General features: G+C 42.6%; 1 protein-coding gene across 4 annotated transcripts; it reads right to left on the reverse strand.

Moving 5' to 3' along the window:
- Nucleotides 1-2678: 2678 nt before the first annotated feature.
- Nucleotides 2679-25374, reverse strand: DYRK3 (dual specificity tyrosine phosphorylation regulated kinase 3). 4 transcript variants are annotated; one of them, XM_054024919.1, is made up of 3 exons: nt 25275-25374; nt 15448-15563; nt 2679-5501 (listed from the first exon to the last, which is right to left on the reverse strand). In XM_054024919.1, the coding sequence occupies exons 2-3, from the start codon at nt 15529-15531 to the stop codon at nt 3930-3932; spliced, it is 1656 nt and encodes a 551-aa protein (XP_053880894.1). In that variant the 5' UTR covers nt 15532-15563; nt 25275-25374; the 3' UTR covers nt 2679-3929. The 4 variants fall into 4 exon arrangements, with proteins under 4 accessions (XP_053880894.1, XP_053880892.1, XP_053880893.1 ...); XM_054024917.1 differs by lacking the exon at nt 25275-25374 and adding an exon at nt 18023-18198; XM_054024918.1 differs by lacking the exon at nt 25275-25374 and adding an exon at nt 17183-17435.
- Nucleotides 25375-25412: the final 38 nt, after the last annotated feature.

Below are 25412 nucleotides of genomic sequence, written 5' to 3' on the forward strand. Positions count from 1 at the left end.
CTTATGTCTTATTATTCAGTAATTTAAATTAAAAATATTGCTAAATTAAATTGCTACAATCCACACTTCTTAAAAGAGGATTAAAAACCACACAATAAACAGCCCGTGTTATTTACAATATGTCTACATTATGTGTTGTAAAACATAATGAACATTATAAGGAAGTTTTAAAAATGAAGTTTGGACTAATCCATTAAAAATTCTTACAAATTTGATGTTATGGTTTTACTATAAACCTCAATAAATTACATTTGTTTTGTGTTAGAGTCACAGGTGAACATGATTTAAATTACAGTAGAACCTCACTAATGCCTGGGAGACCCACTGGGATCTTGCTGATTTGCAAAATAGAGAAAACAACAGAGGACAATGCACCAGTACCAACAAAAAGCTACTTTTTCCATTTTAAACAAACTTAACATACTAGGTGTTCTGTTTTTCCTTCTCTGCAATGTCTATACAGTCAAAGGCCTTTATCCAACAAGGTACCTAAGCATGTTCCTGATTTTAAACATGTGAGTAGTCCTACTTAAATGGGACTACTCATGTGCTGAAAGTTAGGCATGTGATTAGGTACCTTGCTTAACTGGGGTCAAGGTGAACAAATGTTTCTGGTAAAAGCAGTGGTATTTTTTCTGCCATTGTTATATTTCCTGCTTTATAACACACATTTCAAATGACAGCACTGTATCTATACAAGAAGTGTAACATTAGAGGCCATCTAAAATGGTAGCTACGGTATTTTTGGTGACGTGACACTAAAATAATCTTGTTTCATGCAGTACTTTAACAGATCAAAAACCTCTGGCATCAAGGACCGTGTTCATTGCTCTCTAGAGCAGACACATGTTTTCTACTGTATGTATGGTGCCCTAATCCTTAAAGGAAGTTTATAGGTCCTATCATAATATAAATAGCAATAATGATAATTTGTCCTCATATATGTAATATTCTCTTTTTCATTTGTCTTGAATATTCTTCCATGGCTCCTGTGGTGTTTCTCCAAAGATTTCATTCACATTGTGCAAATAATTACTCTTGCTTCTGAAGATGCTCCATATGTATTCAATTCAGCTAAAACCATAGGCATCTTATAGCACTTATTAAAGTGTGCTTGCTTGACTTTCCATTCAAATAAAAAATTACTGTAGCCAGCCATTTGAGGAAGATTGCTATAAAGTGCAACATGACCATATAAGGACCACATGTAGTGGCATTTGAGACATATTAACCAATGTATGGATAAATGCTAAGCTGCATTACTTTCAATTAATGTGATTATTAAGCTTATTGAAGAAAAATTACAACAAAATTTAAAAGGCCATGTACTGCAGAACCCTTAATATAGCCAACTTCCTGGGGGAAAGTTTGGAATTTAGAGATCAGAATAAATATATATCCAAATTGTGCTCTGTCTTCTTGAATTTTTACAATGGTATTTACCAAACAGTTTGAGGGCATTTGCCGCCACCACTGAGCCTGATCCAAAGCCCCTTTTTGCCTAATTTTGGTCCTGACCCTGCGATATGCTGACAAACTTGCAGGACTGGGCCTTTTATCATCAAACATTTTACGGATAAATACAACTAAACGCAACAGAGAAAAAAATGCATTTCCATCTTCTCAGAAAGAGTCTGGGATTTAGCTGTTTGGTCAATATATTTTGCAAATCACACCAATAATTCCTTTGGTTTCCCTGTTTTAACATAAACCTGCTCTAGAGAAACTTGTTAAATTTAAAATGCTCTGTTTGTAAAAGCTCTAAAATTGTATTTAAAACTCTGTTCAGACACTTGGCAAGGGATCAGATGTTTGTGTAACTGAATCCTCCCGGACCATGGGGCTCTGAGGAGAACAATCTTGACAAGTTGTGCTGCTGTCTCTATTGGTCATAACAACATTTCACATTCTTGCCAGGGGGAGAGAGAGAGAAAGAATATATCTGAAGCACTCCAAACAGCATCTGAGACATCTCATTCTTTCAGCCACCTGCTAGGACACTGCTAGAAACAGAGCAACTTTCCCCCCATACAAACTTGCATTTCAATACTTAAATTTATTACTCTTTACCAAATCTGACAATTTGTGTTTAAAAAGATTTCAGGCCACTCTTTCAGTGACTAGTCTCTTGTCTCACACATAACCTCTGGTTACAGTCCTGACCCTTAAAAATTCTACTTATCTAGCAAAAAGGAGTGACTATTTTTAAAATGATTTCAATGTTATTCAATGGAATTCACCCTGCAGGACAGAAAAAAAGACTTTAAGAGCGTAGTACTGTAAACATTTCTAATGGCAAGGGTGCTTTATTTTGGCTGGGCATCTTCATTTTGGGAGGGATGGGGAAAGAATCAGTTAGCAAAAGTGTACGTTAAATTAGGGTTACCATACGTCCGATTTTCCCGGACATGTCCGGCTTTTTGGGCCTCATATCCCCATCCGGGGGGAAATCCCAAAAAGCCGAACATGTCCGGGAAAATAGGGAGGGGCCGGCGCCGCTGGGTGCTGGGCCGGGAGCGGCGGTGCTGGGCCAGGGTGCTCGGCTGGGGGCTGGCCCGGCGGTGCGGGGCCGGCGGGGCTGGGCCGGGGGTGCAGGACCGGGACCGGCGGGGCTGGGCCAGGGGTGCGGGGCCGGGCCGGAGGTGCGGGGCCGGGCCGGAGGTGCGGGGCCGGGCCGGAGGTGCGGGGCCGGGGGCGCTCGGCCGGGGTTTGGCCCGGGGATGCGGGGCCGAGCCGGGCCCGGCGATCCAGGGTCGGCGGTGCGGGGCCGCGGGTGCTGGGCCAGGGGCCGGCCCGGGGCCGGCCGGGGGTGCTTGGCTGGGGCCAGCACCCCAGGAGCCGAGCTAGGCTGGAGACGCTGGGGCTGGCCGCCGGAAGGAGCCGCTCAGTTGGGGGGGCCAGACTGGGCCGCGCCTCCTCCCCCCACCCCCCCCACCCCAGCTTACCTGCTGCCTGCTTCAGGCTTCCCGCGAATCAAATGTTCGGAGTTGGGGTGGGGACTTTGGGAAAGGGGTGGAGTTGGGGCGGGGGCATGGGCGGGGCTGGGGCCCCGTGGAGTGTCCTCTTTTTGGACACTCAAAATATGGTAACCCTAATTAAATTTAAGTCAAAACAATGTTTTTAATAGCCCTGAGCAAATTATACTTCATGTTATGATCCAGTTCTGCTCTTGTGCATGCCTGCAACTCCCATTGACTTCAGTGGGGGTAGTGAGTACATATCCCAGTAAAGAAGTTGATCCTAGCAGGTCTACACACAACTGATGTGTCCCTAACTACTTGTATGCTCCTTTGAAAATCCCAGCCTAAGTAATTTAGGAATGCAGCAACTTGGATCCCTATATGCCAGGAGCCCTCCAAAACGTGTAAGGGGAAAGCATTCTGTCGGGAAACCAAATCATTCAAATATAAATTTGATATTGGCAAGTACCGGTAACATTCTCGCTTTTTAGATTAAAACACTTGTGCTCTTGACAGTAAATCTGTAAAATTTCATCCAAATTTAAGAAGTTCACTTGGGGATTAATTGAAAGCAGAGCTCATTCTATCCAACAGAATACAATTTTAAATGCTTTTTTCTTGCTGTCTTGTGACAAAGCATTTGCTAACTGAAACTGTCCTGATAAGAAATGATTTGATTCTTTTTTAAATAGTGCTATTAAACACAACTGTTAAAGCATGTAATCTCACTGACCAGAACAGATGTGTTGACCTATCAAGTGATGTAATATGCACCACACTGCAACTGAAACAACTTGATAAAACAATTAGCCCTTGAAATGTTTATATTTTGATTCATCTTTTTTTGTACAAGATTAAGTGTTTAATGAAAAGTAAATCCATTAAAAACCTCTGCATTTCACCACCTTACACGTTTCTAGCAGATAATTAAAATACATGGTATGTATTTTGGGAATACATAATTTTCTATTAACTGACCAGTTTTGGTAGCACAGTGCATAGAGGTATACTGCCATTTGATTCAGATGTTAAATTAGCCCTCAGTTTGTTTGCCACTCCAACTACTGGAGGCAACTTAGAACCTATTCCTGGGAAGGAGCTTGTGTAGTTAGATATCCGTTTACCCATGCTTTTATCAGTACTGGGTGGTTTGGGCATTCGCTTACAAATCCAAGGGTGTCTTAAAGCTTGACTTGGAGTCATGCGCGCAGAAGGATCCCAGTTAAGACATTCTTTTAAGAATTCTATAAACAAGGGGTCATCACAGCCTTTCAACGCCGTCACCCAGTCTTTGTTGCCTGGAGCACCACGCATTTTACCCCTGCGTGATCTACTGCCATTGAGGATCACTTTCCCATCCGTATGTGTAGTTGCAGTGCAGTAGCGAGGATGACCCTTGGAGTTGATGAAGTTCTTGGCTCGCTTGGATTGATCCAAAAGCTTCTGAGGTGGCATTCCAAGAAGCTCCATCATACAAGCCAGTTGGTCTCCCTCATCTTCTCCAGGAAAAAGAGGATATCCAGTCAACAGTTCCACCAGAATACAACCAAAACTCCACATGTCTATGGGCATCCCATAGCGACTTCCCAGAATGACCTCTGGGGCCCTATAGAATCGAGACTGAATATACGTGTAGACTCTTTGGTGCTCAAAGCAGCTAGACCCAAAATCAATAACCTTGATGCCACTCCGCCCTTGCTGTTTTAGAAGTATATTTTCTGGCTTCAGGTCACAATGTATGATTTTGTTTTTATAAAGAGCCTCCAAACATTGTAATATAGAGTGGGCAAACTTGCGTACCAGCTGCACACTGAACCCTTGAAATTTATTTCTTTTGATCAGCTCATACAGGTTCATGCTCAGGAGCTCAAAGGTCATACATATGTGGTTCCGAAAGGTAAAACTTTCTAGCATGTGAATAACATTCATGCTGCCAGTTTTATCCTGTTTCTTGAGATGCTCCAAAATCCGAATTTCCTCTGCTGCTTGACGGTGAAACCTCTTCTCATTGCGAACCATCTTTAAGGCCAAATGCTGGTGGAGTTTATGATCATAAACTTTAGCTACTTGTCCAAAACTGCCCTTTCCAATTATTTTAAGTACTTCGTATCGGTAAGCCAGATGGTCATGAGGCACATGAATGTATCCACCTTGGTCATCATCATATCCTCCATTGTTGGGGCCACCGACTACTCCTTGCCTCTTTTTTGCATTTGGACCCACAAAGTAAATTTCAGAAAAGTTACATATTTCTTGCTGCTCGTAAGCAGATAACTGATGTTTATATTGCTTCACTGCTTGCTCTGGAGCCTGAGAGATAGCTTTGCGCACTTTTGATGAACTTCCACAAGATTTGGCTGTGCTTAAGCTGTCTATACTTTTATCTTTTGACAGGGAAGGAAGAGATCTTTCGGAACTACTGATTCCTGCAGACTGAAGAGTACTGCTCCTCTTATTGCCAGAGTCCTCAAATAGTTGCTCAACTTTGACCTGACTTCCAGTCAGAGGATGATCTTTCATAGTGAGTTTGTTGCTAGTAACCTATAGGGATGAAAAAAGCCAAATCTTAATTTTTTTTTTTAAATGGATAGAAGAAGATTAAAATACCACATAAAACAAAATGCTTTGACATCAGCATTAGGTTTGCATTTATTTTCACAATGCAGATGTATTTTAAATGTACTGCATAAATTATATTGTTATCTATTCTAATCTGAGTTATATGCACTGCCATACACGTGTTTGTACACCAAATGCAATGAACTTTTTGAAAATGGAGTACGTATAAATATACCGTATCTTCTAGTTCAGAAAAAGGGCAGGTGGTGCAGCCCAGTATTGCTATGTTTAGTCTTGGAGGTGGGTGTGGCAAACATGACCCAATGACAGATGCAGCTTGCACCTGTTTGAGATATGCAACCTAGCATGAATGTGTGCAGAGGGGGGGAGAATATTACATGGACAAGTGCGCAGAGGGGAGACAAGGGATCTAGAGTAAAAAATCCACGATGGATGGGGTAAAAGGATGGGGAAAAAGGGACAACAGCAAGCAAGAGGAAGATGACAAAACAAGATAAAATAGGCTGTGTTTATGCTCAAATACGTACCCACAACTCCCATGGACTTTAAAGAGGGTCACATTACTGTGTCAGACTGCAAAACTGGATACAGTGTGTATCCCCACGAATACCAGCTTCCATCAAGTTTCTTTCCTTTTTCCTCCCCTTCTAGTGTTCTAAAACACAACAGTTCTCCACTCACTGCTCTAAGCTAATTTGGGCATAAATATTTTCATCTACCAAGAGATGTTAATTTGTTGCAGACAGAACATTACGACTAGTAGGAAAATATTGCGGAATATATTTAAGACTTGTCATTTTTACAGGATTAAAATTAGCCAATGCTGCACTCCCTGAAATTCCGTCCCTTCCTTTAAAGGCAATGCACTCATTCACGATTATTGCTCCTTTCATTTCCCCAGCATTCTACACTACAAAATCGCATGAGATACTATCCTATGCAATGCTGAAAAAGTCAGGACTAGTGCAGCAACATCTGTTTTCCATTCTGGCCTTTAATCTCAATAAAGATGTGAGACATGTGCCAAGCCCAGTCCCTGAAACTCAAATAGCTGCTTAGCAATCAAGCAAAAGTATAAATAAACCTGTAGCTCCAGAGCAATAACATCCAATTACTTTTTAGTTAAACATACAATCCACCATCTCAACACAGTCAGTAAATAAGAGCAATGATTATGTTTGCCAAAAACAACTTCGCAAATATCCCCCGTCCTCCGTCCTGGTTAAGAGTCAATTTGCTAGCTCTGCACTGAAATGTTAGTGTGCACTTCATGACAGGAGCCTGGAAAATGCAGACTTCCTCTAGGAGCCTGTCTCAGATCAGTGATGATTAGGCCTTTGGAATCTCTCCTTTATTCAGTGTTATGTCTGCCCAGAAATGTGGACAATACACTGTAAGAGACACACCTTTCCAGGAACTCACTGAAAACATACAATAAACACTTTATTCTTTCAGCCTGTGGCTGAACTGCTGAGATAAGAGTGAGAGATACTATAAGATTCTGAATGAAAGGCATAGAGAATGAAGGGCAAGGAGATCAAAATGGTAAATTTGCAAATGAACAGAGAATCCAGACTTGGAACAAGGTGCAGTTTTTGTTTTGGGGTTTTGTTTTCTTTTTGTTAAGATGTCTGAAAAACTGTTCTCCTACCTCCATAGCAGAAATCTTGTGTGTGACCATGTCTTTTTTACTTTGACTGCAATCAGAATTTGATTAAGCACATAGCCCTAGTCCTTGAAAAGTCTACCTGTACTACAGGAAAGGATATTCTTTGTACAAGAACTCTGTGTTATTTAAATTAACTCACCATGCAGGCAGGAAGGATTTTAAAGGGCCAGGACTGTATGTGCTATAGTGAACTTCACTCAATTTCATCTTCCAGCAGGCAATGCCTATTTATCTAGCTTTATGAGGTTCCTGCAAAGTTCCTCAGTCTTCTTTAGACTTTACAAATAATTGTGTGTCATTTGAAAGTTTTGCTGTCTCTCCCTTTTCTACATCATTAATCCTAAATAAATGGTCCTAGAGAAATGATTACGCAAGAGAATTAGAATTTCAGGTGAGGAATAAGCAGCAGGAACAGATGAATTACCCATAATAGTAAGGGAAGAAAAGCCATTGAAGGAGCACTTCTGACCATATCCTTTTAACAGGAGGCTTTCAGAGCTTTCACTTAAGATAGCAGCAGCTATTTAATGGTCCATTGCAGAATACTTATGTCAGGTGTTTGAAACACTTTATTGGAAAGGTCTTTAAGCCCGCTGAACTAACTTGATTTTTAAAGGTGAAGTCAATTTGAGTACATGATATTATATATTTTACATACACACAAAACTGCTTAGAAAAAGTTCAGTATTTTGTTTCCAGCATGACCTTCATCTGACACGCCTCCCACCAGGATGTAAAAGGAGGTTGGCTGAAAAGCAAAACACTGAACTTTCTCTAAATTCAAAAAACATTTGTAAAAAGCAGCAAGACTGGTAGTTAACTCTTTAGTGGCATGTTGGGAACAGCTCAAAAATCAAAGCATTTCACAGAGCCTGACCTATTGTTGCTCACATCCCTGCATTACTCGGGATTCCTTCCTGCGCTTGCCTGCATGCAGCTGCAGTTCCACTCACAAACTACTTGGCCAGTTGCTATGCATTTTTTGTTCTCTTTCGTCCCCTGCCCCCTTCCCAAAATTCATACCTGGAAAACAATTCAGGAATGAAGGTGTTAAGGCAGAGTTTCACCATTTAAAAAAGGCTAATGCACCCGTTAACTTACATTTAAATCTCACATCGATACACTGTCCTGTAGATATCTTATGTTCCTATCCTAGACAAACTCATCAAGATGCCCTAGAAGATAAATAATCAACTTTGCTTTGTTGTCCTGTAACCTAGATCTGTTCACGTGACATCCTAAAATACAAATAGGGCCTTAGAGCACCACACACACTTCTGTTACAGTGCTGTACAATTAGGAACTAGTGCAACACTTTAAGAGCTAGAATTATACTAAATATGGTATAACCATTCTCCAAATGATGATGTACCTCAAAGGGCACTAGCAAATAGTTTTGCCATAACATTTAGGATTCACAAAGAAAAAAAGAGGGGGATAAAAAGGAATACAAAATCTAAAGAGAAATGCTTTTATGAATTCTTTGACTATGGTGATCCCTTGTAGAGCTAGAAACCCAAAAAGCTGCATTGTGCCAGTACTTGAGAACCAGCAGGTGAAACTGACTAATTCAGTTTCATTGAAGCCAGCACTTGAATCATGTGCTAAAAAAAACAAAACTCTCCTCCCTCCGCCCCAAAAATAAACAGTAAAAATGGTGAAAAGCGAGATTTATTGATTTACTTGTTTATACTTTCTAGTTTTAAGATGCTACCATGATACTAATAAGGGTAAAGTATTTTTTTTTAAATAGTGAATATTATCCCCTTAATATAGACAAAGGTAGTTAAAAATATATAGTATATACTTGTTCATTAGCCCGTTCGTTTATAAGCCGACCCCCCAAGATGGTTAGGTAAAAAGAGCAAAAACTGTATGACCCTTTCATAAGCAGACCCTATATTTCAGGGGTTGGCAAACTTTGGCTCCTGGCCCATTAGGGTAAGCCGCTAGCAGGCCTGGACGTTTTGTTTACCTGGAGCATTCACAGGCATGGAGCCCCTCAGCTCCCAGTGTCGGCGGTTTGCTGTTCCCAGCCAATGGGAGCTGCGGGAAGTGGTGCGACCCCGGCTCTTTGATGCGTCACTTTTTTACCAAAAATATTCGGCTTATGAACAAGTAGATATGGTATATTGTTTTAATCACCACAAGTGGCAAGGTCTCATCCACAATGTTGTTCGTCCTCATTTACTGGCTGTCTGAGTTATCCTGAAGTCTTCTGACACTTCAGACTACCAATACTGCTGAGGAAATCAGACCTGCTGCATTTATGAGCCCTGCACAACTCACAAAACCCATCTGAGCTTAAAGTTGTGCTGCTATTTTACTACATGCTACTAGCTTCAACTTAGTGTATTAAAAAACAGTAGTATTTGATCAAAAGTTATAACTGCAGAATAATGGCGGTTAAAGGCCTGTCAGATATCTGTGCTGATTCAGTGCATCTCCATGGCAGCCTCAATTTGCAGGGTTCCTCTGGAAAGAGGTACAAAGGGAGCAAGTGTACCCCTCTGTACCCAGGTGGGAGAATAAAGCTTTTAAGACTTCAAAAAGATAAAAGAGATGTATTTAAGTCAACAAAGCCTGATAAAATTCACCATAGAGTACTTAAGGAATTAGCTGAAGCAATCTCTAAACCATTAACGATTATATTCAAGAACTCATGGAGGACAGGTGAGGTCCTAGTGGGCCGAAGAAGGGCAAACATAGCACCTATCTTCACAAAGGGGAGTTATACACCAGTCAGCCTAACTTCGATACTCAGAAAGATACTGGAACAAATGATTAAACAAGCAATTTGTTCAAACCTGGAGAATAAGGTGATAAGGAATAGCCAATATGGATTTGTCAGGAACAAAACATGCCAAGCCAAACTAATTTCCTTCTCTGACAGGATAATGGGCATAGTGGATGCATGAGAAGCACTAGATATATCCTGTCTTTAATAGGGCTTTTGTCACAGTCCCATACAACATTCTCACAAGCAAATGGGGAAAATATGGTAGATGAAATTACTATAAGGTGGATGAAGACCACCAAGCTGGGAGGGGTTGCAAGCAGTTTGGAGGATGGGATTAGAATTCAAAATGACCTTGGCAAACTGGAGAATTGGTCTGAAATCAACACATCAGCCTTCTTCCAATGACTTCATTTTATAAGCCAGGAACTGCACAGTTTACTTTTGCCATAAATTAGCTGTCAGCAGCCAAGAAACTTGATAAACAACACAAATAATACTCCACTGACGATTTCTCACATACTCAGAAAAACTTCATTATGAATAATAAGGAAATGGCTAACCAGTTTGCTAAATGTTTTGCCCTTCCAAGTGTCTCAACTGTTACTTTTACAAACTAAATTAAAACTATGTGTCTCTGAAAGCAGAAACGTTTAGTTTACTGTATATAACTAAGTCTGAGAAGAGAGACAGTTGAGGGTACCTGGAGTTTTCAATACGAATGCAATTTTATATAGATTCATAAATTCTAGGACTGAAAGAGACCTCGAGAGGTCATCGAGTCTAGTCCCCTGCCCGCATGGCAGGACCAAATACTGTCTAGATCATCCCTCATAGACATTTATCTAACCTACTCTTAAATATCTCCAGAGATGGAGATTCCACAACCTCCCTAGGCAATTTATTCCAGTGTTTAACCACCCTGACAGTTAGGAACTTTTTCCTAATGTCCAACCTAGACCTCCCTTGCTGCAGTTTAAGCCCATTGCTTCTTGTTCTATCCTTAGAAGCTAAGGTGAACAAGTTTTCTCCCTCCCTCTTATGACACCCTTTTAGATACCTGAAAACTGCTATCATGTCCCCTCTCAGTCTTCTCTTTTCCAAACTAAACAAACCCAATTCCTTCAGCCTTCCTTCATAGATCATGTTCTCAAGACCTTTAATCATTCTTATTGCTCTTCTCATAGACTCATAGACTTTAAGGTCAGAAGGGACCATTATGATCATCTAGTCTGACCTCCTGCATGATGCAGGCCACAAAAGCTGACCCACCCCCTTTCCCTTGACTCAGCTGTTGAAGTCCCCAAATCCTGTGATTTAAAGACTTCAAGTCGCAGAGAATCCTCCAGCTAGCAACCCCCGCCCCATGCTGCGGAGGAAGGCGAAAAACCTCCAGGGCCTCTGCCAATCTACCCTGGAGGAAAATTCCTTCCCGACCCCAAATATGGCGATCAGTAGAACCCCGAGCATGCAGGCAAGATTCTCTGGACCCTTTCCAATTTCTCCACATCTTTCTTGAAATGCGGTGCCCAGAACTGGACACAATACTCCAGCTGAGGCCTAACCAGAGCAGAGTAGAGCGGAAGAATGACTTCTCGTGTCTTGCTCACAACACACCTGTTAATACATCCCAGAATCATGTTTGCTTTTTTTGCAACAGCATCACACTGTTGACTCATATTTAGCTTGTGGTCCACTATAACCCCTAGATCCCTTTCTGCCATACTCCTTCCTAGACAGTCTCTTCCCATTCTGTATGTGTGAAACTGATTGTTCCTTCCTAAGTGGAGCACTTTGCATTTGTCTTTGTTAAACTTCATCCTGTTTAACTCAGACCATTTCTCCAATTTGTCCAGATCATTTTGAATTATGACCCTGTCCTCCAAAGCAGTTGCAATCCCTCCCAGTTTGGTATCATCCGCAAACTTAATAAGCATACTTTCTATGCCAATATCTAAGTCGTTAATGAAGATATTGAACAGAGCCGGCCCCAAAACAGACCCCTGCGGAACCCCACTCGTTATGCCTTTCCAGCAGGATTGGGAACCATTAATAACAACTCTCTGAGTAGGGTTATCCAGCCAGTTATGCACCCACCTTATAGTAGCCCCATCTAAACTGTATTTGCCTAGTTTATCGATAAGAATATCATGCGAGACCGTATCAAATGCCTTACTAAAGTCTAGGTATACCACATCCACAGCTTCTCCCTTATCCACAAGACTCGTTATCCTATCGAAGAAAGCTATCAGATTGGTTTGACACGATTTGTTCTTCACAAATCCATGCTGGCTGTTCCCTATCACCTTACCACCTTCCAAGTGTTTGCAGATGATTTCCTTAATTACTTGCTCCATTATCTTCCCTGGCACAGAAGTTAAACTAACTGGTCTGTAGTTTCCTGGGTTGTTTTTATTTCCCTTTTTATAGATGGGCACTATATTTGCCCTTTTCCAGTCTTCTGGAATCTCTCCCGTCTCCCATGATTTTCCAAAGATAATAGCTAGAGGCTCAGATACCTCCTCTATTAGCTCCTTGAGTATTCTAGGATGCATTTCATCAGGCCCTGGTGACTTGCAGGCATCTAACTTTTCTAAGTGATTTTTAACTTGTTCTTTTTTTATTTTATCTGCTAAACCTACCCTCTTCCCATTAGCATTCACTATGTTAGGCATTCCTTCAGACTTCTTGGTGAAGACCGAAACAAAGAAGTCATTAAGCATCTCTGCCATTTCCAAGTTTCCTGTTACTGTTTCTCCCTCTTCACTAAGCAGTGGGCCTACCCTGTCTTTTGTCTTCCTCTTGCTTCTAATGTATTGATAAAAAGTCTTCTTGTTTCCCTTTATTCTTGTAGCTAGTTTGAGCTCATTTTGTGCCTTTGCCTAGTTTCCATTTTTCATATGACTCCTTTTTATTTTTTAGATCATGCAAGATCTCGTGGTTAAGCCAAGGTGGTCTTTTGCCACATTTTCTATCTTTCCTAACGAGCGGAATGGCTTGCTTTTGGGCCCTTAATAATGTCCCTTTGAAAGTTGTTTTTCCCCTCAGTCTTGATTCCCATGGGACCTTACCTATCAGCTCTCCGAGCTTACCAAAATCCGCCTTCCTGAAATCCATTGTCTCTATTTTGCTGTTCTCCCTTCTACCCTTCCTTAGAATTTCAAACTCTATGATTTCATGATCACTTTCACCCAAGCTGCCTTCTACTTTCAAATTCTCAACGAGTTCCTCCCTATTTGTTAAAATCAAGTCTAGAACAGCTTCCCCCCTAGTAGCTTTTTCAACCTTCTGAAATAAAAAGTTGTCTGCAATGCAGTCCAAGAATTTGTTGGATAGTCTGTGCCCTGCTGGGTTATTTTCCCAACATATATCCGGATAGTTGAAGTCCCCCATCACCACCAAATCTTGGGCTTTGGATGATTTTGTTAGTTGTTTAAAAAAAGCCTCATCCACCTCTTCCACCTGGTTAGGTGGCCTGTAGTAGACTCCTAGCATGACATCACCCTTGTTTTTTACCCCTTTTAGCCTAACCCAGAGACTCTCAACACTTCCATCTCCTATGTCCATCTCTACCTCAGTCCAAGTGTGTACATTTTTAATATATAAGGCAACACCTCCTCCCTTTTCCCCCTGTCTATCCTTCCTGAGCAAGCTGTACCCACCCACACCAACATTCCAATCATGTGTATTATCCCACCAAGTTTCAGTGATGCCAACAATGTCATAGTTGTATTTATTTATTAGCACTTCCAGTTCTTCCTGCTTATTACCCATACTTCTCGCATTTGTATATAGGCATCTAAAATACTGGTTTGATCTTTCCTCCCAGTTTTGTCCTGACCCTCCTTCCTCTCTGCCAAGATAGCCCACATTCCCTCTCGTTTCCAACCCATCTCCCAGGTCTCCATGTTCCCCACTTACCTGTGGGCTTTGCTCACCTGTCCCCGTCCTGAACTATCTGTATTTAGAGTGGCAATGGAAAATGAGCAGGCATTTAAATACTGGATAAGACTATCCTTTAAAGTAGGTTCTCTGTAAATATGACGTGGAGGAACCAAAGTCAATAAATTCGTTGCTACTAATAATGGTTGGCAAAATAATTTTCTTTAAATGATTTCTACAGTAATAGACAAAGTTCTGTGACAAAACAGAAAATGTTGAAGAAAAGAAACCAAGTATCTCTTCAATCTAAATGTTTTCCCATAAAAACTGCTTAAAATTTTCATTTCCACATGCATTCCTAATTCCTGCTAAGCAGGACACTACTAAGTATTTATTTTGTTTGGCACAAAGACAATGCTTGGCATTTTACAAACAAGTAAGAAAACAAAGTCCTTGTCCCAAAGAACTGACAGTCTAAACAGACAAAATACAGATGAAGGAGAAAAGAAGAGATGTGACACACAAGCAAAGTGATCAAGGGGCTATTTTTGGCATGTGTCTTGTTAGTTCCAGAGTTGATTTTAATACAGTTGTGAAAATGTTTGGATATGTTGTAAGTTAGATATAGCACTTTATATCGCAAGAAAACTGCACAACCATTAATCATTTAAAAGATTATTTAAAGACAGCACTACAGCTCTTTTGTATCAATATGCTCACACATGTCTCTCACATATAAGCACCTCAGTGTTTGAGGAAGAAGGCCGGTCAAATTAACTGCTGGCATAAACTATCTCACTCTATTGACTTCTCAATAAGTTCATTTTTAAATTTGTCCCTTCATCTATCCCATTTCTTCAATCTGGCTTTTAGCCACAAATTTTCAAGGAGCACAAGATTTCAGACAGAATTCAACTGGAGCCTAAATATATTTCCAGACTATTTTACAGTATGACTGTTACACAGCTGAAAATGACTGCTACAGTCCAGCTGAGACAATTAAAGAAAGGATCACGATTCAAAACTTCTGTTTAAGAAATGTACAACTGCTACAAAAATACAAATTGAACATCAGAAGTCTGTGAAGTGCTATTTTGCTATCAATTAAAGTGCCAGATAATGCTAGTGCTCCCACCAAAAAAAAATTTTTTTTTTTGTATTTCGTTGGGTGTATCTACAAATCACACATTTGTACAAACAGAACTTCTGGTTGTGTTCTACTATTATGCCCCTGTTATTTCCAGTATTTTCATGTGAGACAATAAATATAAGTGTGCACTAGTTAAAGTAGAATACAGCTGTGGATTAATAAACTACCATATATATCAGTATGTGATGTTCTATGGCATGAGGTCCCAAACAGGTTGTAAACTAACTTTCTTGATCAAAGCATGGACAATGGATTATAAATTAGCTTATTCAGAGTTACTTAGCCGGTTCATGCAGAACACCATATCATGTTACCTTTTTTATTGATAGTTAGTAAAAGCAAGTGTGTTAATGAGCTGTGACAAGGTTATAATATTTAGCTTTATTAATTTACTGTGTGACTACTTAGTTTATATCATTATTTCATTACCAACCAGATCACCAAAGCAAGAAGCCAGAAAATTACTCACATTTGATCTCCCAAGTGAAGGAAGTCCAGAAGGGCTGTGTTCTTCATTTGTAGGATCTGGGTACCTAATTTGATCTATTCTCATGTAGGAATCATACAATCCATCTCCAAACCTGGCTGAACATGTCAAATATAGAAGCCAGTTAGTCACAACCGTGTGCACTAATACAGGAAAAGACATTTGTCTCAGCTCCTAAAAATTATCTCATTTGTAATCATTCTTCAAAGTTTTTGCTAAGACAGTCAGCTTTTGCTAATTTATTGGATAAAATGCAGCAAGAGCATCATAGCTAAATATTAATGAGCTACTCAACAGTTTTATTTCTTTTAATGATCCTAAGCATTTAGAAAGCACTGTTCAAACCTTAGTTTCTGATTATTTTTTTTAAAAACTAGGAGCTTTTCTTAAATTAGATTCATCTGTCATTTTTTTGCAGTGCAAAAACATCCTTAAGAACCTTTAACCTATATCCTATTTTAAGGAAAAAGAAGGATAATCCTGAACTATCTGTATTTAGAGTGGCAATGGAAAATGAGCAGGCATTTAAATACTGGATAAGACTATCCTTTAAAGTAGGTTCTCTGTAAATATGACGTGGAGGAACCACAGTCAATAAATTCGTTGCTACTAACAATGGTTGGCAAAATAGTTTTTTAAAATGATTTCTACAGTAATAGACAAAGTTCTATGACTGTGCTTAAAATAAAATTGGCTAAAGCAATTAACATTAAAACTCCAGAGTTTTGATCACCATCTGCACTCATAATGTCAGTGTGAGTTAGACAAAAAGTACTATTTATATCGAAATAATATGACATCCTCTCTCATTGCTATAAATACTGTCCTTCGTATACCAAAACAATGCTCTAAAAAGTTTAACTAATTGGTTTTTCATTTTAGTTCTGCTGACAAAATGCAAAACTCAGTCACTTCTCCCAAACAAGCAATCACAACCGGGAAGTTGGAAATTATATTTAAAAATTCCCAGTTACAAGTTCAAGGCAAAATGTGATCAGCTAATTTCGTCTGCCACCAGAAAACATGCTTGTTCACTGCTGTGTATGAAGAATGAACTACATTTTTTTCACAACAATGTATCACCAGCTTCTTTGTAAACTTGTGTGTTATTAGGAATGTTTTGTACAATATACTGATATACGTGAAGGGTGCTCAATAGTAAATTAATGTACATTGTATAAGTCACAGAACTGAATGCTAGAACACATATATTTACAGAATTATATAATGCAGATACTGTACAAAATAGAAGAGTGGGAAAATTGTGTTCCTTTTCTTAATCTCTGGAAACTCTCTAGCTTCCTTTAAACTTGGATTCTGAAAAACTACTCTACTCTGTGGTTACTTTAAAGGATAACAAACACTTCAAGCATTAATTGAAAACACAGTCAAGGATATAAAATAAGTTGCCAAAGGAAAAATGCCAGGAATGTTCCTTTCCTTGTGCAGAGTCTGCCCAAGTCCTGATGAAATCTGGCCTGTTTTGAGTCATTTAATCCACATTTGTTTTCCCGTAAAAACACCAGGGATACTTTAGATGGATGCTATACAGATAAAATGTGTTGTTTTAACAACCAATTGCTGTTTTTGCTGTATTCATCCTCCCCTTTTGGTTTAGCAGAGTGAAATGTACAAAGACATAACAGCTACTAAGTTACCAAAAAAAAAAAAAAAAAAAAGTAGGCACTGAAAGAAACTCAGCATCATTTGAAATCACCACAGAAGGAAGTTTTCTACTGTTTGCATATTTCACGCCTTGTCCAGAACTGGATTGTTCGTTACAATCTATTCTCCAGTGCTTTGTCCAGTCTAGTTTCAAAAGTCTCATGGGATGATTAGGCTTCCACTGGTTTCCTGGGACGACGAGTAACTCGCACCCTTAGGAGATGTTTCCCAAGACAGTCTACGTTTCCTGTCATTTGATTTCACTCCCCACCACACTTTAGGTTCCCCCTAGTTATTCCCCCACAGGCGCCTATGAGATCTCACCCCAGTACTCCCCTGCCCTTGATTATACTCCCAGCTGCCCCCACCCCCCATAGAACCAACCACTTTTCCTCCTTATTTTTATCCCTCTAATCACTCGTCCCCCACCCCCGGGGGGTTTCCATCTGTCTGAGCGGATGGGAAACCCGCCTCCCCCTGCAGTCCGGACCCTCCCTGCTGCCCCCACCCCCGGGATCAAACCCCCTCGCCCCGTGGTGTTGTGATCCCTCTACTCACTCCCCCCAACCCCAGGGGTTCCCCGCCCCATGCTGCCAATGGCCCCCGCGTCCCCCCGGCAGGCACCCCCCGCCCACGTGCATCACCCCCCGAGGGGGGCACCGCTGGGGGGGACCCAGGCCGACCAAGTGCATCACCCCCCCCCGAGGGGTGCACCGCTGGGGTGGGGGGGACCCAGGCCACCCCCCCGCCCAAGTACATCGGCCCCCGGCTCCCCCGGGCACATGGAGGCGGGGGACCGTGTCTCATGCCCAGGCCCCGGCACGTGGGACCGAGGCGGGGCTGCGCTGGGGCGGCCCCGAGACCCCGGCCGGGATGCGGGGCCCCGCGTTACCTGCGGTGAGGGGCCCCTCCGGCTTCCTGCTCAGCAGCATCACGGCGGGGGGGCAGCGGGCCCCATCCCCCTCCCGGCCCCGCACACCGCTCCCCCCGGGCTGGGGCGGCTCCTTCGCTCGGGCCCAGGCCGCGGCAGCGGCGGGACCCCGGGCGGTTGCTAGGGAAACGTCCTCCCCGCCCGGTCCGGCAGCGGCCGCGTCTGCGCGCTGAGGGACAAGAGGGGGAGGGGAGAGAGGGGGAGAGAGACGAGGAAATAACCCAGGGTGAACTGGGAGGCGGGGGAAGGAGAGTAGGGCTGGGCCTGGGAACCCTGGAAGCTCCCTGGGCCTTGCCCTGTGCGGTCCCTTCTCTGAGACCCACCCCGGGGAGCAGCGTTTCTGCTTCCCCACTCAGAGCCCCCAGCCTAGCACACGGTGGGATCTAGGTGTGCCCCCCCGCTCCCCACTCTGGTGTGCAGGACCCAGAGCTGCTGCTGCTTGGGACTCACTCAGTGCAAACAAACGTTAACACCCCACACACAGACACACACAATTAAAAGCTACTGGGGATTGGAAATGGAAAGTTTTCCATTCCATTGACATAACTGCAGCTAAGCAAACACGGTTGTTGCTGGGAGAGGCCCGGCCCCTGGAGTGTAATGGGGTTTGGCTTTTCTTTTTCCCCTTTCCATTCTTCCTTTACATACAGCCCCTTTTAACTGCAAAGCCCTGTTCATTTCCTCCTGTGATGTCTACTGTAGGTGGATATCCTGAGATAACAGGAGAGTGGAAGAGCGGTTAGGGTGCTAAATAGAAACCTGGTTCATTTTTTAGCTCCACTACAGACTCCCTGTGTGACCTTGGATAAGTCTACACGAGAAGTGCTTTTCTGGAATAGCTATACCAGTATATTATACTGGCAAAGTGCTCCTAGTGTGGACACAGATCATACAGGCAAAACTGCACTTTTGCCAGTGGAGTTTATTCTGGCAACCACTCCTCACCAATGAAATAAACTATACCAGCAAAAGCAGTTTTGCCAGGTTTTTTTGCCAACACAGTGATTTTGGTGAAGGATCACACTTCCACGCATCCTGACCAACAGAAGTTTGTAGTGTGGACTCGGCCTTAGCCTCTCTGCGACTGTCTTCACTAGCCAAAAAGGCATGTTGTTACTATGGGATAATTAACACAGGTTAGCTACTCCGAGGGAAAAATAGAGCAGAGACAAGGCACTGTGGTTTTACCGTGAGGTGAACTAAGATAAGTCAGCACTTGCTGGCTAGGGCTACCTTGTGACAAAAACTACTAGTACCTTGTCTCCATTTAGGATTTTACAGTGAGATAACTAGTATGTATTAGGGATCTTGTACAAAACAAACAAACAAACAAAACTCTTTCTGTTAGTCTCAAAGGTGCCACAGGACCCTCTGTTGCTTTTTACAGATTCAGACTAACACAGCTACCCCTCTGATACTAAACAAAACTCTTGTGTCAGTGAAGACGTCTGACTCCCATCAGTAAAATGAGTCTAATAGCTAGCACTTCCCTACCACACCGGAGTGTTATAAGGATAAATGCATTCAAGATTGCAAAGCACTCAGCTACTACAATAATGGTGGTCAGATAAGTACCTTAGAGAGAGAGAGAGAGAGAGAAACTTTTTAGGGTAGGGAATATGTCTACTCTATGTAAAGTGTTACAGTTCTCTAATGCATGTTTGAACAAAGGAGACATTAATGAGCGTCCTGTGTCCCTGACTCTTGATGAGGGGAGATATGAATAGTGTTGCAAAGGAAAACCTCGAGGAGTCCTTGTGGCACCTTAGAGACCAACACATTTATTTGGGCATAAGCTTTCGTGGAAGTGGGTTTTAGCCCACAAAAGCTTATACCCAAATAAATGTGTTAGTTTCTAAGGTGTCACAAGGACTCCCCCTTGTTTTTGCTGATACAGACTAACACAGCTAACATTCTGAAAGGAAAACCTGAGAGCCATCTGGTGTTGGCAACAGACATCACAACCCTGCCCATATCCCCAGAGGCATGTCATGCATGTGAGAGAAATTGGAGATTCTATTCACACTGAACTGTGATTTATTTTTATAAATCATTATTCAAAATCTTTTAACGTGTACGAGGGCTTCCGTTCTTTTTCCACTGACTGTTCCTGTGTGTGAAGCCATGTGGAATCCTCTATTCACTAACAAAACATGAAAAACAAAAGCTTATGCCTAAATAAATCTGTCAATCTTTAAGGTGCCACTGGACTCCTTGTTGTTTTAACAAAACACAGTTAAAGGGAGGGTAGGTTGCCTGGCAATGCCTCATCATACCCTCCCAGAATGTAGAAGTGGCCACCTGACACACACATGCCTGAACATCAGCAAATACACAAAACAAAACACAAACATTAGAAAACAAGGAAATGCTCAGTTAAGATAATGCTTCCCATAGCACTTCCACCATTGCCTTAACCCTCTTCCCTTTTGATCACCACAATAAAGAGTACCTCAGGGAGATCTCAGTGCCTTCCCTTCCCTAAAGTGGGTTGAGTTCAGCAGTTAGGATGAAAAAGGGCAGTGTTGGGCTAAGTCAGAGGAAATTTTACATCTTTAAAACCCTCTGATTCCTGCTCTCAAAAGTGCCTCAGGAAAATGGCGTTGCTATACCACTGTGAGGTCTGCCAGTGCCCTACCAGCATCTTCTATCAATGGTGCCACAGAGAACACAATGAAGGTACATAGAAGCGTATAATAGGAATGCTGACATGGAGCATTGTGGGCACTATTAAACTATCAGTTTTTGTTAGGCTGGATAAAGTATTGTTATATTCCCTGTGACTAAGGCCATCTCCCCAGTAGCAGAGTTAAGGTTGTGTCGCGTGTATGGTCTAGAAGAGGAGGTTACCTTAACTGTGCATTTCCTTGTTCTGTAGGTGGGTCTGTGAGGAGTGCATCTGCTAGAAGGAGGCAGAAAGGGGGAAGGGACCCCAAAGTCCCTACCCCACCTCAGTGTAGGGTGAAGGGGCTCTGCGTGCTCCTCTGTAGCATAGGAGACTTGCAGAGGTGTGGAATCAAAAAATCCCATGAAGATTAAAATAGCTTGAATGAATAGTTCCGAGGGGTGTGAACCATCCCATTCATTGCTGTTGCTGTGGGTGTTCTCATCCCGCATCTCAACTATGGCATGCACTGAACCTGCTTATTCTCAGTTCCCCTGGTCTCAGCGTGGTGTGACTGTGGCATGTTTGGCGCATGCTCCAAGAGAGGCCCCAGATTCAGTGCTGTGTTCCCATACTGTGCAACAACTTTGCCTGTTTTCAGTTCACCCAACACTTAAGCCCGCTAGTTTCTGCGATGTCCCTTCATTGGGACATCTCACAATGAGTAAAGTGAAGCAGGTGGATAAGTGTTTGCACGATCAGGTCTGTATACTGTCACAATTTTGGAATCCTCTGCAAGTTTATTATGTCTGTACAATATACAGAAGTCTGAATTGAAAACACAGATTTTTTTTTTTTAAGTTGCAAATGTTTCTCCTAAAATACAGTAAATGATCTGAAAAATAGTCAGCCTGCACAAAATATAGTATCACCCAAACACAAAAGAACCCATTTCAAAGTGGGAATTATTTGAAGAAAACCAGAAAATTGCTCACACATTTCTTTCCTACATGCATCAGACATTCCCCATTATTCCTTGCATAGAGCAAAATGTGTGACTAATTTTCTGGTTTCCTTCAAATAGTTTCTGTCTTGAAATTGCTGCATCTTCTTGCTTGGTATGCCTGGGGCTCCGCTTTTCTTGTTTTCTAGCCAGATATCAAAAGTGGGATGTAATTTAGGCCCTGGTCCTGCAATTGGATCCATTCAGAGAGGCCAGCGCAGCATCTTATTGATGTAAATCCTCATTGACACAGGTCCACTTGCATGCATCCTATTGCAGGATTGAGGCCTTCTTAGCGCTTCTTACAACAGCTGAATTGACTGCTCTGAAGTCCTCTGTTTATCAGAGTAAGGGGACAGCCATGACAGCAGCAGGCCAGGCTTCCCACATGCTCATGCTGTGCTCGCTCTGTCTATTCTGTTTTATTAGAAATGTTTATATAGATTTAAATGAAAATATTTTTGGCTTGATTTAAACATCCCCCTGCAGTGTTTGCAAGACAATCACTGCAGCTCCCGACTTGAGAACCTGTGAGTAATATTCACTATAAAGAAAGGGCGGGGGGGAAATAACACTCTTTAACAAAGACATGCATACACACATACATGAAATATTATTGTATACAGGATGGGACATGTAGCATTGCAGGGGAAGGTGTTTGGAGACCTCTGGCTGGAGGTCAGGCAATTAATCAAAAGTGAGAGACAGAAAGCTATGTGACTGCACTCTTTGCAAGGGGCAAGTACAAAAATCTCTATCCACTATCCACGCTAAGTAAAATGCAAACTGGGTGAGAATGATTAAGGGGTTTTGTAAGGTTTATTTTTAACAAAGGTTAGGAAGATTTTGTTCAAAGACCTACATTTTGTAAAGTGAGAATCTAAAATGAGGGATTTAGAGTAGCAGCCGTGTTAGTCTGTATCCGCAAAAAGAACAGGAGTACTTGTGGCACCTTAGAGACTAACAAATTTATTAGAGCATAAGCTTTTGTGGACTACAGCCCACTTCTTTATTAGAGCATAAGCTTTCGTGGACTACAGCCCACTTCTTCGGATGCATAAATTTAATAAATTTGTTAGTCTCTAAGGTGCCACAAGTACTCCTGTTCTTAAAATGAGGGACTGTCTCTCCAAAGGAGTGAGATTTTTGGCAGGGCGGCCTAGAGCTGGAAGGGCTGAATTAAGGCAATCAGGGCCCCAAAGCACAAGCCACCCCTCCTGAGGGTGTGTTCCAGGATGGGGCAGTTGATACCTCGTCAAGCTTGTATTGTTACCAGCTGTCTCTTGCCTCATAACCTAAGTCGTGCAGAACGCAATGCCATCCACAGCCTCAGAAACCACCCTGACATTATCATCAAAGAGGCTGATAAAGGAGGTGCTGTTGTCATCATGAACAGGTCTGACTATCAGAAGGAGGCTGCCAGACAACTCTCCAATACCAAATTCTACAGGCCGCTTTCCTCAGATCCCACTGAGGAATACACTAAGAAACTGCACCATCTACTCAGGACACTCCCTACACTAACACAGGAACAAATCAACATACCCTTAGAGCCCCGACCGGGGTTATTCTATCTACTACTTAAGATCCACAAACCTGGAAATCCTGGACGCCCCATCATCTCGGGCATTGGCACTCTCACTGAAGGACTGTCTGGATATGTGGACTCCCTACTCAGACCCTACGCCACCAGCACTCCCAGCTATCTCCGTGACACCACAGATTTCCTGAGAAAACTACAATGCATTGGTGACCTCCCAGAAAACACCATCCTAGCCACCATGGATGTAGAGGCTCTCTACACAAACATCCCACATACAGATGGAATACAAGCTGTCAGGAACAGTATCCCTGATGATGACACAGCACAACTTATTGCTGAGCTCTGTGACTTTATCCTCATGCACAATTATTTCAAATTTGGTGACAATATATACCTCCAGACCAGTGGCACCGCTATGGGCACCCGCATGGCCCCACAATATGCCAACATTTTTATGGCTGACCTGGAACAACGCTTCCTCAGCTCTCGTCCACTCATGCCTCTTCTCTACCTACGCTATATTGATGACATCTTCATCATCTGGACCCATGGGAAGGAGGCCCTGGAAGAATTCCACCATGCTTTCAACAGCTTCCACCCCACCATCAACCTCAGCCTGGACCAATCTACACGGGAGGTCCACTTCCTGGACACCACCGTACAAATAAGCGATGGCCACATTAACACCACCTTATACCGAAAACCCACCGACCGCTACGCCTACCTTCATGCCTCCAGCTTCCACCCCGGTCACACCACACGATCCAGCGTCTACAGCCAAGCACTGAGGTACAATCGCATCTGCTCCAACCCCTCAGACAGAGACCAACACCTACAAGATCTTCACCAAGCATTCTCAAAACTACGATACCCACACAAGGAAATAAAGAAACAAATCAACAGAGCCAGACGTATACCCAGAAGCCTCCTGCTACAAGACAGGCCCAGAAGAGAAACCAACAGAACTCCACTGGCCATCACCTACAGTCCTCAGCTTAAACCTCTCCAACGCATCATCAGTGATCTACAACCCATCCTGGACAATGATCCCTCACTTTCACAGACCTTGGGAGGCAGGCCAGTCCTCGCCCACAGACAACCTGCCAACCTTAAGCATATTCTCACCAGCAACCACACACCGCACCATAACAACTCTAACTCAGGAACCAACCCATGCAACAAACCTCGACGCCAACTCTGCCCACATATCTACACCAGCAACACCATCACAGGACCTAACCAGATCAGCTACAACATCACCGGCTCATTCACCTGCACGTCCACCAATGTTATATATGCCATCATATGCCAGCAATGCCCCTCTGCTATGTACATTGGCCAAACTGGACAGTCACTACGCAAGAGGATAAATGGACACAAGTCAGATATCAGGAATGGCAATATACAAAAACCTGTAGGAGAACACTTCAACCTCCCTGGCCACACAATAGCAGATGTAAAGGTAGCCATCTTACAGCAAAAAAACTTCAGGACCAGACTCCAAAGAGAAACTGCTGAGCTACAGTTCATTTGCAAATTTGACACCATCAGATCAGGATTAAACAAAGACTGTGAATGGCTATCCAACTACAGAAACAGTTTCTCCTCCCTTGGTGTTCACACCTCAACTGCTAGCAGAGCACCTCACCCTCCCTGATTGAACTAACCTCGTTATCTCCACACTGATATATACCTGCCTCTGGAGATTTCCATTACTTGCATCTGAAGAAGTGAGGTTCTTACCCACGAAAGCTTATGCTCCCAGTACTTCTGTTAGTCTCAAAGGTGCCACAGGACCCTCTGTTGCTTTTTACAGATTCAGACTAACACGGCTACCCCTCTGATACTTGACAGCTGTCTCCAGAGTCAGACACGTGTTCACATTTCGCAGCTCCTCCCCCTAGCCCCTTCCACGAGGGCTGGGAATACTGGGAAGCTGATTTCTTCCTGCCACTCCAGCAATAGCAGCAGCCTGGTTCTGTGATGCATCTTCCAAATGTTTTGGTGTCTGCAAACTTAATTGGGCTGCAATCATCTTTGCACTCATGAATAATTTACTTACGGCAGCGGTCCCATTGACTCCAGTAGCACTTCTAGAGACAAAGTTCCTCACGCGTGTCTACGCGTTGGCAGGATCAGCCTCCCTCGCCTAGCAGGCATTAGACAGCTTGGCCATTGCAGAGGAAGCAGCAGAAAGCAG

This window comes from Malaclemys terrapin, chromosome 4 (genome assembly GCF_027887155.1).
Source record: "Malaclemys terrapin pileata isolate rMalTer1 chromosome 4, rMalTer1.hap1, whole genome shotgun sequence".
NCBI classification, from domain to species: Eukaryota; Metazoa; Chordata; order Testudines; family Emydidae; genus Malaclemys; species Malaclemys terrapin.